The following is a 13327-nucleotide window of genomic DNA, read 5'->3' on the forward strand; positions in this document are numbered from 1 at the left end:
GTCCCACTTAAATTTATCACTAGCAACTCAAGCAGGCCCTTTATGACATTCAGCAGGCATATGATATTTTTTTTCCTAGTCCATTTACCTTTCCAGATGAATATTTTACACCTTCACTTCTCTCCCCAAGCCTCCATTATTCTTCCAAACCTCTTCTTTCTCCACTGATGACCTTACTTCCTGTCTCTGAGAAAATGAAAACAACCAAAAGAGAACTCCCACAAATTCCCACAACCACTTCTGCCCAACTGCTTGCCTGTTTCCATAGATGGACAGTCAGTCGGTGTTCCTGTCTGCAGACTATTCATTCAATTAGGTGCTAGATTCCAAATTCTCTTTCCTTCTCAATGAGCCCTCTCCAACAATTCTCTCTTCTTTTGTCTACATAAATTTCCCCTTCTCTTTCAGATCATCCTCATCAGAAACAAATAGTTCTCCCAATTTTTTTGTCAACCTACTTAAAAAAAAAAATCTTCATCAAGGATATGTTTTGATTGATTTTTTAGAGCAAGAGGAAGCAAGGGGGAGAGAGAAACACCAATTGGTTGCCTGAGTGCCCCAACCAGGGATTGAACCCACAAACCAGGTGTGTGCCCTGACTGGGAATCCAACCCAAAGCTTTTTGGTGTATGGAATGATGCTCCATCCAACTGAGCCACCTGACCAGGGCTGTTAACCTACTTTTGACTCAATTTCACTGACAGTAACTATCTCTTTGTAAAAGAACTTCTCAAAATAATTGCCTATAATGTTAGCCATCTCCAATTCCTCTCCTCCCATTTTTCCCCCCCATGGTACTAAATCCAATGGTCGTCTCAGTTCTCACTCAGGAGTAACCACTCCTCCTTGACACATGCCTTCACCTGGCTTCCAGGCACTCACGTTTGGTTCTCCTACTTTATGGCCGCTCCTTGTCAGGCTCCTTTGATGGCTCCTTCACTTCTCCCTCCTTGAAATTGTGACTTCATTCTTGGTTCTCTTCTCTCCATTTGCACACCCCCTTGGTGCTATTGTCCAGTCTCTTGGCTTTAAATATCATCTAAATGCTGAAATCTTTCATGTTTCTCTAGCTTGGACCACTCTTCTTAAGCTCGGGTTATATATACCATTGCCTACCCCAAATCGTCACGTGGATTTCTAATCAATATCTCAAATGTAAATGTCTAAAAATAAACTTTTGATCTTTCTCCTCAAACCTACTCTACTTATAATCTTCCTCATCTCTATTGACGGTTTCTCTTTTCATATCCCTTACCAACTTTATTACCCTATTTGATTTTTATATTTATTACATTTATTACTTATTTCCTGTTGCTCCCCACCCACAAAATGTAGTATCTACAAGGGTGGTTTTGTTTGATTATTGTCTGTTGTGTTCATATATATATATATAACCAAATCAACTAAAACAGACTATTCATTCACTTGTGTGCTAGTGAATTGTCTGGGTGCTCAATTAATATTTATTTTTTGAATGAATGAAGAAATGAATTAAACCAAGAGGATCCATTTTTAGCTTACTCAGAAATTACTAGTCTGTTAACCTAAGCTGAAAATCAATGAAAAAATGGGTTTATCTGCCAGCAGTAAAATATCACCCAGGATTAAAACCTGGGTCTGGGCTTAGCGGGTGCAGAGGTGGGGTGGGGTGAAGAGTGGACAAAAAGTATTTCTTATAAAAAGTAAAGCACCAGAACAGTAACTATCTGTTCCTTTCTAGGTAAAAAGCTGCAGTGAGAGTGTGTCAGGGTTTGCTGCTGGGGAAACCACTTCTCAGAGCCATCTAAACGGCCACCTAAACTTTGTTGGAATCCCACGAAAGGTGGCACGTGGGGTGAAAAGAAGCAAAAACACATCTTCCTCCACGGAGAGTCACTCCTATCAACAGCTGTTCTCCCACTAGGGTGTCTCTGTTTTCCCTTATTTGGGCTTCACTGTCAAAAGACAGACACCACACCCTGCGTTAGGCAGCCTTAAACCGAGGAGCTGTGCCACGTCCCAGGTCCCCAGGACCGCAATTCAGGGATATTTTTCTTTCTTTTCAATCAGGGTCCCCGGGTGGAGCCAGGAAAACTCTGAAGCTGTTTTGCAAACAATGCAAATTTAAAAAGTCAGAATTTTTTAAAGTGTGTTTTAAAAATAGACGAAGGCCTTTAGAAGCAAACTGGATTTGGGGGTCAAAGCGAGTTCAGCACAGAGCAGCCCGGTCCGCATCGGCGCAGAGCCCAGTCCTCGGGGATGCGCCCGTCGGCGCTTGGGGCTGCGGCAGACCCCCCTCCCCGCGCCGCACCCGCCTCGGAGCGCGAGGGAGAGCCAGCCGGTCCCCAAGGGAAGTCCCAGCTCCCCCTGGATTTCCCAGCAGCCGGCCCTGACGCGTCCGCACCGGCGGAGCGGATCCAAGGGGAGCTCAGCACCGCCGGCCGGGCGGGCGGGCGGGATGCGCGGCGGGGCGGCCTGAGCGGCGGCCACGGGGATGCGGTCGGAGCGCTGGGCGCTCCCGGGCCGGAGGCGCACGGCTCGCCCCGCCCGCCCCTCCCCGCGCGGAGCCGGCGGCGCCCCCTCCCTCCTCCGCACGCCTCCCCTTTAAGCGCGGGGAGGCCGCTGCATTTGTGTCGGCCGAGGCGCGGCGCGCCTCCCTTTTACGGCGGAGGGAGCCGGCGGCAGCGGCTCTGACAGCCGCGCCGGCCGGGCGCGCGGAGCGGGAGGCCAGGCCGCGGCCGCCCCGGCGGAGCCCCGAGCGGCGCGCGCGGCGGGGGCGGGGCGGGGGCGGGCCCGGCCGGGCGGGGGCGGGGAGCGGGGGAAGGCGGGGAGCCCGGCCGCCGGCGCTCGCTCGGGTCCGCCTCTGACTGCGGCGCGGCGGGGCGATGTGTGATTGCCATGGCGAGGAGCCTCTGTCCGGGCGCCTGGCTACGGAGACCCTACCACCTCCAGGTAGGCCGGCGGCGAGTCCCCCGCGCCCCCCGCGCCGCGCGGTTCGTGCCCGCCTCCCTCCTCCTTCCTTCCCGGGGGCAGCGCCCGCCCGAGCCCCGCCGCCCCCTGCCGTCCGCACCTGGCGGCGCGCCCTCCCCGCCGCCCCGGGCAGCGCTGCCGGGTCCCCACCGCGGCCCCTGCCGGCCGGGCTTCGGGACCCCGGTCCCTCGGCCGGGCTCGCCCTCGCACCGCCGGGCCCCCCCCCACGGGAGCCTCGAGACGTGACTCGGAGGCGACCCTGCACCCCTGGCAGCGGGGCCCGGCGGTCTGGGCTCGGGACGTGCCTCGGTCTCTGCCCGGTCCCGTGCGCTCCCCCTTCCCCGGTGGGCCCCCCGCGGGGCGGCTGTTCTCCATGCTGGGTCCCGGGTCTGCAAACGGTGGTCGGTAAGGTGGTGTGTCATCCCTCCATATTTCAGAAAATTATGGCCATTGGTCCCATCAGTGCTTCCCCAGGCGCCGGGGAAGCGGCGTGTGCCTCGCGCCGTGAGCTCCTCGGTGCTGGCTCCCCATCACCCCGTGATTTAAATGGGAGGAGGCAGGACTCACAAGCCCGAGCGAGTCGGATGGGTGTTTGCTTTCCGCAAGGCAAGGGAGCAGTGTCTGGTGGCGATCGCCGATACTATCCCCAGCGATGCACACGTTATTCTCAGTCATGTCATGTGCACCGCTCCCGGGTTAATGCTGCGTGGTTTCCGTCCCACCCTCTCTCTGTCCCGCTGTCAGTGTGTGCCTCGGAACCCTGCCCCTGCCTTCAGGTGCTGTTGGTCACCAGGGGGACCTAGTAAGACACCGTGAGTAGCTTGAGCGCAAATCCATTCACCCCGCTGGAAAAACAACTACAAATCAATGCCTGGCGTGGATCAGCAGTATTGTCTGCCTTCAGAGGACAGCATTCTATTACCGCGTACACGAAAAGGCTTACATGAATGGATGGATATAATGTTGGTACAGAAATTCATGCTCAGCTCGTGCTTTTTATAAATTAAGAGTTGAGAAGTAACCATCCTGGAGCAAGTAAATCTTACATTTTTGTTTGGAGATTGCAGGGGTAAATCATTACCCTGCCATGCCGCAGGTTGGATGCGTGGTTTGACAGCCCGTGATGTGATGGGTGTGGGGGTAAAACAGCTCCCTGCGTCTCGTAGCAGCTCCGCCGGTATTAACTGTGCCTTGAGGAAACGTGGAGCAATCCAGCCTAGAATTCAGCCCAGGCCAGGGGGTAGGTATCTTATGTGAGCAAAAGGATGCTTTTCCAGATTTGATCCCCAAAATAAGTTTATTGGGTTATTTAAAACGTTATTTTATTCTTTTTACTAAAAATACTTAGCTATTTGTTTTTAATTTTTTAGGTTTCGTGGTAGGTTTTGTTTTAGACTTTGCTTGGCTTTAAATGTTCTCCACAGATATGGATGTAATTTTTTTTTTTTTTTTTTTTTTTTTTTTTTTTTTGCATTACAGCACACAAGCTTTCGGATTGGCTGAGTTAAGATTAGTTTTACAAATATTGGTTTACACTAATGGCAAACATTTGGCATTTCTGCCTTTTTTATTGTGCACATTGTTATCTGTTATTAAATTAAGGTAAACAGATTTTAAGCATTTCAAAAGGATTTGGGGGCATAGTGATATTTAAGAAGGCTATTTCTATATACAGTATTGATTAAACCAAAACTTTATTGATTATGGTATTACTTGAGATGAATTTAAAACTTGGGGACTGGTGTTTTAAACATTGTATTGGTATCTGTATTTATTATCTTTATGAATTTTCTTGTTAGTAGTCAATTTACTAGTAACCAGTTTTTTAAGAAGGCCTTCAGATTACTCAACTGTCACGTTTTCTTTCGTTCCCTGTTGCCTAAATGCCTCATCTTCTGCTTTTTGTACTTCCTCTACCAGTAGGTGCTTCAAACCCAAAAACTGTTTTGGTCAATTCATTTTGTTCATTAGATTCCACAAATAAATGAGATCATGTGATATTTGTCTTTCTCAGATTGGCTTATTTCACAAAATGGATTGACCAGCAAAATAAGACCCGAAGCATGAAGGCATGGAACAGACTGACACACCTCAATGCGGGGCTGGGGGAAGAGATAAACCAAAGCATTCATACACTTATATCCATAGCCCATGGACATGGGCAATAGGATAGTGAAAACCTGGGGGGGGGGGGTAGGTTTGGGGGTGGGGAGTAAGGGGAGAGGAAATGGGAGATATTTATAATGCTATCAATAGTAAAAATATATTTTAAAAATTGTTTTGGACAAAGTCAAAATATATTTTCAGCTGAGTCTAGTATATAGCTACTCAGTTTCTCAGCCACTGAAGGTTGATTTAAAATATACAGTACTACTTTTTCTTTTCTTTTTAAAAATATATTTTTATTTATTTCAGAGAGGAGGGGAAAGGAAGAGAGAGAGAAACAATGATGAGAGAGAATCAATCATTATTTGGCTGCCTCCTGCACGCCCCCTACTGGGGATTGAGCTGGCACCCTGTGCATGTGCCCTTGACCAGAATCGAACCTGGGACCCTTCAGTCAGTCCACAGGCGGACGATGCTCTGTCCACTGAGTCAAACCAGCTAGGGCTATTTTATTTTTCTTGAGAATAAAATCATGTTCCTTTAAAAACAGCATGAGGCATGAACAAAAGATGAGTTTTGTTCACTTGTGCATCTCTTTCATAATGACCATGAAAAGGTTTTATAACTTTTTGGTTCCATAAGTTTCCATTTTATAAAGTGGAAACTGTAGTTCTTAGTTGAATGCATCACGTGAATGTAGCAAGGATAAGCTAGGTGAAGTTAAATCTGTTATATCTTTACTACATTTTAAATAGAAAAAACGTGAACTTAAATGGTAAATACATGTAGGAAAAAATGTTGAATTCATTCAACCAGAGGTCCCTGGCTTTCCATTCCCCCCTTTCCTTTATGTATCGAGCATTTACTGACCTAAATGCATGCTATAACTTATTTTATTGTCTCACTTAGTAAATATTTGTCAGGTGCCAGAAACTTTGCGAGGTGGTAGGGATTTTGTGGGAGCTGAGCGAACACCTTTGTGGTCCTATGGAGCTTAAAGTCTAGTCAGGGAGATAAACATTAATCACATAATCTTAGAAATATGTAGTGACAACAGTAAATGCTATGAAGGAAAAGGAAAGGCACAAAAGACTGCCCAAGAGGAAGAGAACAGTTTATCTCTCTCTTTTAAAAGTATTTTACTTTGGAGAATTTTATATTTTTTGACATAAAGCAGAAAAGAATAATGAACTCTCATCACCTATCAGCTGCTCTCAACAGTTATCAGTATTTAGTTTCGTTTTTCCTTCCCCATACCCTCTTTCCAACTACCTGAAGTATTTTCAAGTAAATAAGAGATAGCACATCATTGTACCCAAAAATCTCAGTATGCATTTCTTAAATAAGGGTAGTTTTAGACATAATCATACTACCATTATCATGTCTAACAGAATTAATAACAGTTCCTTATTTTTTTCCACCTTCCTAGAAATGTGTTACCCTGAGTAAATTCAATTTGCCATGGAGTGGATTTACTGTGATTTGAGCGGGTCTCCTGGGAATAAAAACAGCAAACAAGCATTCAATAACTCTCCCCTTTACCAGCTTGTTCCTGCTGGAAATTCTTTATTTGAGGGAAACTAATTTTCATTTCATGTGTTGGAGGATAAATGTGTTAGAAAATCATTGTCTCCTTCAAGTAACATTTTCATGTAAATGTATTATTTCAATTTAAGGTGAGGCTGCAATTAGTCAACAGGTATAAAAGATCTCATTTTGTTTTGGGGATCGGGGGAGGGGTGAAACATACAGAAGGAATTGTATTTCAAAGAGAGGGGGAAGAGATGTAGGGGCCAGCAAGCAGAAAGGGAGGTGATAGAGACCAGCTTTGTATTTGCAGTTTTGCAGTTTGTCTTCCACTGGGGTTGGGGTCAAAAAACAGTTATGTCCTGAAGTGTTCCAGCCTTCGGGCTTGCAATTAATTCCTCCTACAGATTATGGAAAACATTTGAAGCAGTTGTCTTAAATATAAAGGAGCTTCATTCCCAGTATTTTCATTAATCCAGATATCACTGTGGTAATTGATAATACTTCAAGAGAACTGTAATATTATATAATTAATAATTTATTTTCAGCTATAAATAGGCATTTATGGACTCATGTGGGGCCTAATCACTGTTTACAGCTTTGTTTATATAGCAAAAGAGATTCTACTGCTTGTGAAGATTCTACTGTGCATGGTATATCCTTAAGAGTAGAATATTATTCAGCAATAAAGAAGGATGAAGAACTGATGCAAGCTATAACACGGATAAACTTTGTAAACATTAAATGTATCAAAGAAGCCAGTCGCAAGAGACCGCAGAGTTATATGGTTCCACTTACATGAAGTATGCAAAGTAGGCAGATTAGTTGGAGACAGATCAGTTGTTGCCTGGGACTGGGAGTGTTTGGGGGAAATGGGTATGCAGTTCCCTTTTGGGGTAATGGAAATGTTCTGAAATCGATCCTGGTTGCACATCTCTGTGATTATGTCTAAAAGAGAACCCTGGGTTGTATGCTTTAAATAATTTATATTGGTATATGGATTATACCTCAATAAAGCTGTAAAAAAGGAACTGAGTTTACACCATTGGTGTGGTCCTTCTCTCTGCCTCATGCTGCACATTCTACCAACACCAGCTCTTTTGGAGCAGGGCACACTTCTTCCAGACGAGTGGTTTGCACACTCTGCCTGTTTGGCTTCCCTGTGAGCCGAGCAGGCTGTAACCTGCCTGCAGTAGATAGCCAACAGCATTTACCTGACCAACAAGCTTCTCACGGCAAGGCGTCCTTCCAGAGTACACTAACTCACACTTGCATCCTTTCCAGCAACATTTTTGAAACCTTACCAAGGAAATAGTACTTCCCGGTTTGTCTAAATGTACATTGAACAAAGTAGAATCCTGACTCTCAGGTCAGAAACTGGATGTGTTAACTAATTTAGACCATTTTTAGGCAGTGTTTTTCTTTCACTCACCACTGTGGTGATGCTACTTGTGGCCTGCTGGGTATGGTAACTGCGACACCTGCATTTGTCTGTTTTTAGCAGTGTGTTTTCTACAGATTAGGATCTACTTTGCTTGGGGTTTGTTTGCTCATAGTCTGAGTGGGACTGATAACACAGCAGCCCTATAATTTGTTGGTTTTGAAGGTTCAGAATACCTTCTTCCTTCTCACTGTCATTAAGATCTAAAGTTTGAAAGTTAAGACAATTTAGAGTAATTCTCTATATTTAAGTTATACATGTTTTCCATTCCAGTCAGTCTGCCTGCATACTCTGTTGCACATAAAAAGCTAGAAAATTCTCCATTTATGAAAAACCTACAGCCAACATCATACTCAGTAGGCAAAAACTAAAAGTGTTTCCCTTAAGGTCAGGAACAAAACAGAAATGACCACTCTTATTCAACACTAGAGGCCCAGTACACAAAATTCGTGCATGGGGGGGAGGTCTCAGCTCGGCCTGCACCCTCTCCAATCTGGAACTCCTCCGGGGATAACCAGCAGTCAGACATCCCTCTCACAGTCCAGGTCCACTGGCTCCTAACTGCTCACCTGCCTGCCTGCTTGATTGCCCCTATCTGCTTCTACCTGCCAGCCAGATTGCCCCCAACTGCCCTCCCCTGCCTCGACCTGCCTCCTCGGCCGGGCCCCAGCTCCACTGTGCGTGTGGCCATCTTGTGACGGCCGTCTTGTGATGGCCATTTTGTGATAACATTAGGGCATGACACTCTTGGTATAGATAATACTGGAAGTCCTAGTCACAGCAATCAGATAAGAAGAAATAAAAAGCATCCAAGCCAGAAAGGAGGAAGCAAAACTGTCATTATTCACAGATGACATGATATTGTACACATAAAAACTCCACCAAAAAACTATTAGATTTAATAAGTGAATTTGGCAAATTAACAGGATACAAAATTAATATTCAGAAATTGGTAGCATTTTTATACACCAATAATGAACTATCAGGAAGAGAAACTAAGAAAATAATCCCGCCCTAGCCAGTTTGGCTGAGTGGATAGAGCGTTGACCTGGGAACTAAAAGGTCCCAGGTTCGATTCCAATCAGGGCACATACCCGGTTGTGGGCTCGATCTCCAGTGGGAGACTTACAGGAGGCAGCCAATCCATGATTCTTTCTATCATTGATGATTCTCTCTCTCTCCCTCTTCCTTCCTTTCTGAAATCAATAAAAATATATATATATACTTTTAAAAAGAAAATAATCCCATTTACTATTCCAACAACAAAAATAAGGTACTTAGGAATAAACTTAGCCAAGGAAGTAAAAGACCTATATTTGGAAAACTATAGGATATTGAAGAAAGAAATAGAGAAAAATACAAGCAAGTGGAGGCATATACTCGTTCATGGACTAAAAGAATTAATATAAGAATTTCCATGCTACCCAAATCAATTTATAGATTCAGTGAAATTTCTATTGAAATATCAATGGCATATCTTAGATCTAGAACAAATATTCCAAAAACTTAATATGGAACCAAAAAAGACCCCTAATAACCTCAGCAATCTTGAGAAAGAAGAACAAAGTTGGAGGGATCACAATATCAGATATTAAACTGTACTGCAAAGCCATTATAACCAAATCAGTCTGGTACTGGCATAAGAACAGGTATACAGATCTATGGAACAGAACTGAGAGCCCAGGAATCAACCCATGGTTTCATAGTCAATTAATAGTTGGCAAAGGAGGCAAGAGCATACAATGGTGTGAAAGTCTCTTCAATAAATGGTGGTGTAAAAATTGGACAGGTACATGCAAAGAAAGAAAGAAAGGAAGGAAGGAAGGAAGGAAGGAAGGAAGGAAGGAAGGAAGGAAGGAAAGAAAGGAAAGAAAGGAAGAAAGGAAGAAAGGAAGAAAGAAAGAAAGAGAAACTAGACTACCAATTTACACCATACATAAGAATAAACTCAAGCCTGGTCAGCATGGCTCAGTGGTTGATCATCGACCAATGAACCAGGAGGTCACAGTTCAGTTCTCAGAGGGCACATGCCTGGGTTGCAGGCTTGATTTCCAGTAGGGGGTGTGCAGGATACAGTCTATCAATGATTCTCTCTCATCATAGATTCTATCTCTCCCTCTCCGTTCCTCTCTGAAATCAATAAAAATATATTTTAAAAAATAAACTCAAAATGGATAAAAGACTTAAATGTAAGTCATGAAACCATAAAAATGCTAGAAGAAAACATAGGCAATAAAATCTCAAACATCTTTCAATATTTTTGCCTATATATCTTCTAGGGCAAGGGAAACAAACAAACAAATAAAAAACACAAGTGGAAAGCTTCTTCATGGCAAAAGAAATCATCAACAAAATGAAAAGGATATATCAAACCCACTGTATGAGAGAACATATTTGCCAATACATCTGATAAGTGGTTAATTTACAAAATATATAAAGATTTTATACAACTCAACACCCCATAATCAAACAATCCAATTAAAAATAGGCAAGGGACCTAATAGACGCTTCTCTAAAGAAGACATACAGATGGCCGATAGACATATGAAAAAATGATCAGCGTCAATAATCATCAGAGAGATGTTAATTAAAACTACAATGAAGCATCGCTTCACACTTGCCCGAAAGGCTACCATCAATAAATCAACAAAAAACAAATGCCGGTGAGGATGTGGAGAAAAGTCCTCTTAAAAATGACTAACACGCCGAAACTAGTTTGGCTCAGTGGATAGAGTGTTGGCCTGCGGACTGAAAGGTCCCAGGTTCGATTCCAGTCAAGGGCATGTACCTTGGTTGCGGGCACATCCCCAGTGGGGGGTGTGCAGGAGGCAGCTGATCAATGATTCTCTCTCATCGATGTTTCTAACTCTCTATTCCTCTCTGTAAAAAATCAATAAAAAGAAATTTTTTTTAATGACTAACGGTTTCAAAATATTAAAAATGGAACTGCCTTTTGGCCCAGCAATCCCTACTTCTGGGTAAATATCCTAAGAATCCCAAAAAACCAATAAGAAATAATATGTGTACCCTGTGTTCATAACAGCATTATTCACAACAGCCAAGATCTGGAAACAGCCCAAGTGCTCATCAGTAGATGAGTGGATAAAAAACCATGGTGTGCCCTGGCTGGTTTTGCTCAGTGGATACAGTGTTGGCCTGTGGACTAAAGGGTACCGGGTTGATTCTGGTCAAGGGCGCATGCCTGGGTTGTGGGCTTGATTCCCCAATAGGATGGGTGCAGGAGGCAGCCGGTTTATGATTTTCTCTCATCATTGATGTTTCTATCCCTCTCCCTTTCTCTCTGAAATCAATTTAAAATATATATATACTGAGTGGCCAGATTATTATGATCTCTGGATGCATAATAATCTGACCACTCAGCATATATATATGTGTGTGTGTGTGTGTGTGTGTGTGTGTGTGTGTATATATATATATATATACACACACAAATGTATATATATGATATGTATATATATGCTGAGTGGTCAGATTATTATGTGTTCATGAATTTGTGCATGGGTGTGGTCAGGCCAGCCTGGCCAGGGGGAGGAGATATAGATGGTTGGCCGGCCTGCCTGCTGGTCGAACTCTTGGTCAAGGGGACAATTTACATATTAGCCTTTTATTATATAGGATATACACTGAGTGGCCAGATTATTATGATTTCAGAGATCATAGTAATCTGGCCACTCAGTGTACAAACACACACACACACACACACACACACACACTCACAACTAGTATATAAAAGCCATGATGCTCTAGCTGGTTTGGCTCAGTGGATAGAGTGTCAACCTGTGGATTGAAAGGACCTGGGTTCAATTTCAGTCAGGGACACATGGCTGGATTATAGGCTTGATCCCCAGTGGGGGGGCATGCGGGAGGCAGCTAATCAATGATTCTCTCTCATCATTAATGTTTCTCTTTCTTCCTTTCTCTCTGAAATATATATAAAAATTGATTTACACAGTGGGATACTATGTGGAATACTATGTGGCTGTAAAAAAAGAAGGAGCTCTTAGCCTTTGTGGTAAGAGCACATTTACACAGTGGAATACTATGTGACTATAAAAAAAGAAGGCGCTCTTACCCTGTGTGACAGCATGGATAGATCCGGAGATTATTATTATGATAAGTGAAATAAGCCAGTCAGAGGAAGACAAATACCATATGATTTCACTCATATGTGGAATCTAATGAACAAAATAGAACCAGAGGCATGGATACATGTAATAGACTAAGATCAGAGGGAGGAGGGGTAGACGGGTCTGTATAAAAGGTAAGAGTAGCCAAAGAATATTTATGCATAGCCCATGGACACAGACAACAGTGTGATGAAGGCCAGAGGATGGTTGGCAGGACCTGGTGGCGGTGGGTAAGAGGGTGGTGATGATGGGAAATGGTGGACATCTGAAATAGTGTCAACAATTTTTTTAAAAAGCTAGCAGTAATTTAACGAAATTTGAAATCTCAGGTACTTGTGTAGTACTTCTGAAGGTTTTAAGCCCTTTGGATTGCAAAAGTTTTAAATTTCTTGAGGTGTTATCCTCTTAAAAATGACTACTCTAGCAGTTTCAATGTGTGTATCAGTATAAGGTGGTCATGACTGAATGGATAGATGGCATGTTCTAATTAGGGTGTTAGCATTTGTTTATGGTTCCTGACACCTGGCTCTTTGGCTTATATTAGTAGTTTTTCAAACATAATGCTGTAATTGGTTTGGTTCTTTATAACTTAACTAGAGGCCCAGTGCACAAAATTTGTGCATGTGTCCCTCAGCCTAGCCTGCACCCTCTCTAATCTCAGACCCCTTGAGGGATGTCCCAGTAGGATCAGGCCTAAATGGGCGATCAGACATCCTTCTCATAATCCAGGATTGTTGACTCCCAACTGCTTGCCTGCTTGTCTTCCTGATTGCCCCTAACTGCTTCTGCCTGCCAGCCTGATTGATGTTTAACTGCTTCCCTGCCAGCCTAATTGATGCCTAACTGCTCCCCTGCCAGTCTGATTGCCCCTAACTGTCCTCCCCTGCAGGTCTGGGTCACTCTCCCCTCCAACTGCCCTTCCCGGCAGGCCTGGTCGCCCCCAACTTCCCTCCTCTGCCAGCCTGGTCACCCCAAACTGTCCTCCCCTGCAGGTTTGATCACCCCCAACTGCCCTCCCTTAACAGGCCTAGTCCCTCCCAACTGCCCTCCCCTGCTGGCCATCTTGTGGTGGCCATCTTGTGTCCACATGGAGGCAGGATCTTTGACCACATGGGGGCAGCCATATTGTGTGTTGGAGTGATGGTCAATCTGCATA

The 13327-nt window shown here is 44.2% G+C and overlaps 1 protein-coding gene across 1 annotated transcript in view; it reads left to right on the forward strand.

The window, feature by feature from the left end:
• The first annotated feature begins 2755 nt into the window (after positions 1–2755).
• DIPK1A (divergent protein kinase domain 1A) overlaps positions 2756–13327 on the forward strand; it is a 113486-nt gene continuing 102914 nt past the window's right edge. The window contains exon 1 of the mRNA XM_036444212.2: positions 2756–2931. Coding sequence (XP_036300105.1) covers positions 2878–2931 — 54 coding nt within the window. The 5' untranslated portion in view covers positions 2756–2877. The remainder of the gene's footprint in view (positions 2932–13327) is intronic.

Source organism: Pipistrellus kuhlii, unplaced genomic scaffold (genome assembly GCF_014108245.1).
Source record: "Pipistrellus kuhlii isolate mPipKuh1 unplaced genomic scaffold, mPipKuh1.p scaffold_m20_p_2, whole genome shotgun sequence".
In the NCBI taxonomy this organism is placed as follows: domain Eukaryota; kingdom Metazoa; phylum Chordata; class Mammalia; order Chiroptera; family Vespertilionidae; genus Pipistrellus; species Pipistrellus kuhlii.